Here is a 6878-nt window from a genome sequence, read left to right on the forward strand (position 1 = left end):
GCTTGAAGCATAGTTTTACATGGAACATAAAACTGCCATAGAAGTTATAAGTTTTACCTTTTCCTTCTTCCTCCATCTCTTCTCAAGCCAACATGGCTCTGATACCAATTGTTAAGATTAAAGTGAGCAGAAAAAAACAGAATAAAGGAATAACAAAAGACAACACACGATTTATCATGGTTCGGCAACTTTGCCTACATCAACACTCAAAGTAGGGAATCACTTTATTATCCACACTACAATACATGACTGTACACGTCTATATATACAGTCACATTCAGTTGGAGAAGACGAAAGATCGTGACCATTGGGCTTCACATCCCAACATGTATACCTGACTGAAACCTCCACAACCCAGATCTTGTTCATCTCGGAAGCCTTTGGTTGCAATATACAAGTCTCTATAGTTAAACTTGTGAGGCCAATACTCCATCTCCCATTCTTCTATATCATCTCTGTACTTATTTATCCTCCACCAAAAGACCACTGCAACAATCAGAAACAACAAGACAAGTGCCATAGGTGTAGTAGTTTTGGCTATAAGACGAGAGCTTGAATTCTTGGGCATAATGAGGGAAGGAAGATGAGATAGATCCAGCTCAAGTAAACCTGTTAGGCCAATACTCCATCTCCCATTCTTCTATATCGTCTCTGTACTTATTTCTCTTCCACCAAAAGACCACTATAGCAATCAAAAACAACAAGACAAGTGCCAGAGGTGTAGTAATTTCGGCTATAAGACGAGAGCTCGAATTCTTGGGCATAATGAGGGAAGGAAGATGAGATAGATCCAGCTCAGGTGTGGATCCATTTGTGCCGAAGCTCCAGGTGAGGACACAGTGGTCTTCAACAACAGTTCCTGTTGCTGCAGAGAAGCCAACGTACATTTCTTCTTGAAAAATGTTGGACAGATTTGTTGATAACTGATGTTGCTCTAGCATGCAGGTAGATTAGTTTAGTTAATAGTTTTTTGTTTATTCATGCAAATAAAGCATGTACTCCAACATGCATTAATCCTTAGGACTATTTTTAGTTTTGTGTTTTGCATGAATTTGGTTTTAGTGAATAAAGAATGTTGTGCATGCACTTATTGTATTCTTAATTTAGGGAGTAGTTTGTTTTTTCTAGTTTGAGAGCCTTAGTAGCTTTCCATGCAATGCTAGGAATATATTTAGAACTGCAGTTATTATTAATTCTTCTAGACTACAAATTCTTTATATATACAACCTCTATGTAATTTTTAATTAATCTTCAATAAAGAAATTGGTGTGTGCAATTCCAAAAAACAAGGCACTTTATTTTTTTATTCTGAATTGTGATTTCTTTTTGCAATTTCTTCTTTTTGCTATTATTGTTTGCTAATCACTTGGTTTATTAGAGAGGATAGGTCAGGTTCAAAATTCTACAAGTGGTATTAGAGCAGGTAAAATTGTTTTGGGTTAAAGTTTTATTGTTCGAATTTCACCAAAGTTAATCATGTCGAATTCTAACAATATGCCTGTTCCAGAATTTGATGGGAATGATTATGATTATTGGTGCATTAAGATGCTGACCTTTTTTATTGAAAAAGATTTGTGGAAGATTATTGAATCAAGTTATGAAGAGCCAGTTTATTGGAATGCCCTTACAGCCAATGAAAGAACAACAAGAAAGGAAGCAAGGAAAAAGAATGCTCAAGCTTTGTTTCACATTCAGATAGCTCTTGATAAGATCTTATTTCCAAGAATGTCAGGAGCAACAACTGCCAAAGATGCCTGGAAGACTCTACAAGAAGCTTACCAGAGTAGTGATCAAGTTAAGGTTGTCAAGCTTTAGACATTGAAGCGAGAGTTTGATAATTTGAAGATGCAAGAAGCCGAAAGTATAAGTGATTATTGTGTCAGAGTCAAAGATGTGGTCAATAAAATGGCTACACTTGGGGAAATTGTAAGCAATGAAGTTTTGATAAAAAAGGTGTTGAGATATTTGACACCCAGATGGAATCATGTAGCAATAATCATAGAAGAAAGCAAGGATTTGACAAAACTATAGTTTGATCAACTGGTTGGATCCTTGATGTCTCATGAAGAAAGATTGAAAGATTCTTTTGAAAGTGTAGAGAAAGCGTTTTCCTCTAAATTGTTAATCACAAAAAATGAAGATGCATGGAGCAGTAGTGCCAAAATCAATCAAGGCCAAGGTAAAGGGAAAAGCCAAAATTCTTCAAGAGGTAGAGGAAGAGGTGGCTCAAGAGGAAGTGGTGGTTTCAAAGGAAGAGGTAGAGACAGATTTGATAAGAGAAATGTTCAATGTTACCATTGTAATAGGTATGGCCACTTTGAAAGAGAATGCAGATTGAAAGAAGGTAAAAGTGCTAACTATGCTCAAGAAAGTAGTGAGAATCCTCCTGATCACTTATTTTTATCTTATGCAAAGGGTGAAAATACTAGTAAAGATGTTTGGTACCTAGATTCTAGATGCTCTAACCATATGACAGGGAATGAGAAGTTGTTCTCAACAAAGGATGGAAGTTTCAAATCCAAGATCCAGCTTGGTGATGATAAATCATTGGAGGTTGCTGCCAAAGGAGCTATGGAGGTCCAAACAAAAGAAGGTATAAAGAGTATTCATGATATTTATTATACTCCACAATTGAAGCACAATTTGTTTAAGTGTTGGGCAGCTATGTGAGAAAAATTATAAAGTAGTCTTTGAGAATAAGACTTGTACTATCTATGATAAGAATAAGGATAATAGGGTAACCATGTTGTTCCTATGACAAGAAATAGGATGTTCCCCTTGAGGTTTGGTGAACATAACAACAATTTGGCAAATATGGCTTATGAGGATTCAAGTTGGTTATGACATCTTAGGCATGGGCATTTAAATTTTCATTGTTTGAAGTTTCTAACCTCACATGCATTAGTTTCTGGTTTTCCCAAGGTTGAGGAACACAAGGAGGTTTGTGAAGGTTGTGCTAAAGGAAAGCATGCAAGAGAAAAGTTTCCAAAGGGCAATGCATGGAGGGCTCATCACCCACTTTGGCTTGTTCATTCAGATATATGTGGTCCTATGCAGACTAAGAGTTTGGGTAAGTCATCATATTTCATCACTTTTATTGATGATTACTCACGAAATTGTTGGGTTTATTTTTTGAAGGCCAAAGATGAAGCCCTAGATACATTTAAGAAATTTAAAGCCCTTGTGGAAAATGAGAAAGCATGCAAGATCAAATGTTTAAGGACTGATCGTGGAGGAGAATTTTTCTCCAAGGCTTTCCAAAGTTATTGTGATTTTAATGGCATCAAGAGGCAACTTACTACTGCATACACACCTCAACAAAATGGAGTAGTTGAAAGGAAGAATCGTATTGAGGTTGAAATGACAAGGTGCATGTTACAAACTAAGGGATTGAGCAATTCTTATTGGGGAGATGGAGTTGCTACAGCGGTGTACATGCTCAATCGTAGCCCCACCAGTACACTAGAAAAGATGACTCCTTATGAAGTTTGGTATGGTAAAAGGCCTAATGTTAATCATTTCAAAGTTTTTGGTTGTTTGGCTTATGTGCATGTACCTGATCAAAATAGACAGAAGTTAGATGCAAAGAGTGAGTCATGTATTTTTATTGGATATAGTGAGAAAAGCAAGGCTTATAGATTGTATAATCCCCTCACTAACAAGCTTATTGTCTCAAGAGATGTGATTTTTGATGAAGGGGGAGTTTATGGTCATCAAAAAGGCCATGTTGAGAAGCCAAAATCTATTTTGAATGATGATATAATTGCTGATATTGATCATGAGCAGCCAACTAATGTTTCTATATCCAGTGGTTTAACTCCACCAAGCAATCCTTCATCAAGTTCTTTAGTACCAAGTTCAAGTCTAGCTTCTTCTCCAAGTTCTACAAGGAAGGTAAGGAGATTGAGTGATATCTACCAGAAGAGTGGAAATCAAGTACATGAAGAAAACCCAATAGGTGAGACAATGAATTTTGCTTTATTAGCCAAGGCTGATTTTGAACCATCATGTTTTGAAGATGCATGTACTAATGAGGTTTGGGTGAAAGCAATGGAAGAAGAGATGGATTCCATTCACAGGAATGACACTTGGGAGTTAACAGAACTTCCACATGACAAAAAAAGGATTGGCACCAAATGGGTCTACAAGACCAAGTTTAACAGTGATGGGAGTGTTGAAAGACACAAGGCAAGATTAGTTGCTAAAGGCTTCACACAGAAGTATGGAATTGACTATGAAGAGACATTTGCACGAGTAGCAAGACAAGAGACCATAAGAATGCTGATTTCATCACCAGTTCAGAAGAAGTGGAGCATACATCATATGGACGTGAAAAGTGCCTTCGTGAATGGGTACTTAGAAGAGGAAGTATATGTGGAGCAGCCACAAAGTTTTGAAGTGGAAAGAAAAGATAATTATGTCTACAAGTTGAAGAAGGCTTTGTATGGCCTCAAACAAGCACCAAGAGCATGGTATGTCAGGATTGATGGATACTTTCAGGAGACTGGCTTCCAGAGAAGTAAGAGTGATCCTACCCTACACTACAAACAAGAAGGTATGGATATCCTCATCATAAGTTTGTATGTTGATGATCTTTTGTATATTGGTAGTAGTTCTAAGATGAAAGATGAATTCAAAGCTGCTATGATGAAATAATTTGAGATGAAAGATCTTGGTCTGATGAAATATTTTCTTGGAATGGAGGTTTATAAAAGTAAAGATGAGATTTTCATTTGTCAAACAAAGTATGCACAAGATATGCTGAAGAAATTTAATATGACTGATTGTAATCCTACCTCCACTCCAAGTGTTCATGGAGTTTTGTTATGTCGAGATGATGGTGCTGATTTAGTTGATGAGACAACTTACAGAAGTATTGTGGGGAACTTGATGTTTCTAATCCACACAAGGCCTGATATTGCCTATTCAGTTTCATTTGTTTCAAGGTATATGACAAATCCATCTGAAATACATATGAAGGTAGCCAAGAGGATTTTGAGGTATGTGAAAGGGAATTTAAGTTTTGGTATTCATTACTACTCTTCTGAAAAGTTCAATCTAGTAGGCTTTAGTGATTCAGATTGGGGAGGTAGTATGGATGACCGTAAATCTACATCTGAAAATTGTTTTTCTTTTGGTTCTAGTTTGATTACCTGGAGCTCGAAAAAATAAAGTATTGTTGCTCTCTCATCTACAGAAGCGGAGTATGTTGCAATTACCTCAGCAGGTACACACGCTTTTTGGCTCAGAAAAGTTTTGGAAGAAATTGGAGAAAAACAAATTCAGCCTACAATAATTTATTGTGACAATGTGAGTGCCATCAAGTTAGCCAAGAATCTGGCTCATTACAGAAGAACAAAGCATTTTGATTTGAAATATCACTTCATACAAGATTTGGTGCAGAAGAAGGATGTCGAATTGAAGCACATCAACACCCAGGATCAGCTAGCAGATATATTCACCAAAGCGGTTGCGAAAGCTCAATTTATAGCACTACGAGATAAGATTGTCAGCTCTCTCAACATCAAGGGGGAGTATGTTGATAATTGATGCTGCTCTAGCATGCAGCTGGATTAGTTTAGTTAATAGTTTTTTGTTTATTCATGCAAATAAAGCATGTACTCCAACATGCATTAATCCTTAAGACTATTTTTAGTTTTTTTTTTGCATGAATTTGTTTTTAGTAAATAAAGCATGTTGTGCATGCACTTATTGTATTCTTAATTTAGGGAGTAGTTTATTTTTTTTAGTTTGAGAGCCTTAGTAGCTTTCCATGCAATGCTAGGAATATATTTAGAATTGCAGTTATTATTAATTCTTCTAGACGGCAAATTCTTTATATATACAGTCTCTATGTAATTTTTAATTAAGCTTCAATAAAGAAATTGGTGTGTGCGATTCTAAAAAATAAGGCACTTTGTTTTTTATTCTGAATTGTGATTTCTTTTTGCAATCTCTTCTTTTTGCTGTTATTGTTTGCTAATCAGTTGATTCAGAGAGGATAGGTCAGGTTCAAAAAACCGGCTTCTACTATTGTAACATTCAATTGATTTTGGGTATGATCGTAGTCGATCCAAGCCTGGATATTGTGTCTACTGTTGAGATCAATTTGATGCAACTGGTTGCCAATCCTGTAGCCGGCAGGTTCAGCCTTTACAGAGGTGAGGTTGTTCAGATCCACGCCGACGTGTTGTCGTTGATGTCTAAGTACTCCTCATTGAGGATTGTGTCGAATTCAACGGCAAAGAGATGATTGGAAGGCTGGCCGATGCTGGAACTGTTGAACAAGCCGAGGAACTGGGTTGATGATTGTCCAACCGGAGACTTGCTCGGTGTAATCTTAAAAGCCATTCCCTGCCCGCTGCGTAAAGGATTGGAAGAAAAGGGAACGATTGCGAATACGAAGGTGGTACTGAATGATGAGCTTGTATTCCTGGAATTGTGATCAGCTTTCATCCGTATAGGCTGTCTATATAAGTCTCGGCTAGACATATGTTGTGTTTGATTGGTGAGGCAGATGGCACCGGAGCGGATTGAAGAATTTCCGATCTGATAAAGGGTGGATGCATTGAATTTGTTGAAGCGGAAACTTGTGTGGGCTTGTGCTGGAAGCCATAGATGAAGCACAAGGATCACTAGGGTGCTCACAGACATGGGTTTCAGCTTCTATCTGCAACGGGAAAAAAAGGGGCGTAGAAACTTTGATTTCATATACACATAAGACATAAAACTTCTTCCTGCCACTATAAGACAAAAAACTTATATAACAAAAATATTTAAAATAAATAAACTATCTAGCAGCCTAACCTTTAAACTCTTCTTGCAACCTTCTAATTCAACTTATTTGAGGCATGTTATACTTAAATTTCTGCTAGACG

The 6878-nt window shown here is 36.9% G+C and overlaps 1 protein-coding gene across 1 annotated transcript; it reads right to left on the reverse strand.

Moving 5' to 3' along the window:
• Window positions 1–6171: 6171 nt before the first annotated feature.
• LOC131856966 (lectin-like protein At1g53080) lies at window positions 6172–6654 on the reverse strand. The gene has a single exon (XM_059208933.1). The coding sequence runs from the start codon at window positions 6652–6654 to the stop codon at window positions 6172–6174; it is 483 nt and encodes a 160-aa protein (XP_059064916.1).
• Between the last annotated feature and the right edge of the window lie 224 nt (window positions 6655–6878).

This window comes from Cryptomeria japonica, chromosome 7 (genome assembly GCF_030272615.1).
Source record: "Cryptomeria japonica chromosome 7, Sugi_1.0, whole genome shotgun sequence".
Lineage (NCBI taxonomy): Eukaryota > Viridiplantae > Streptophyta > Pinopsida > Cupressales > Cupressaceae > Cryptomeria > Cryptomeria japonica.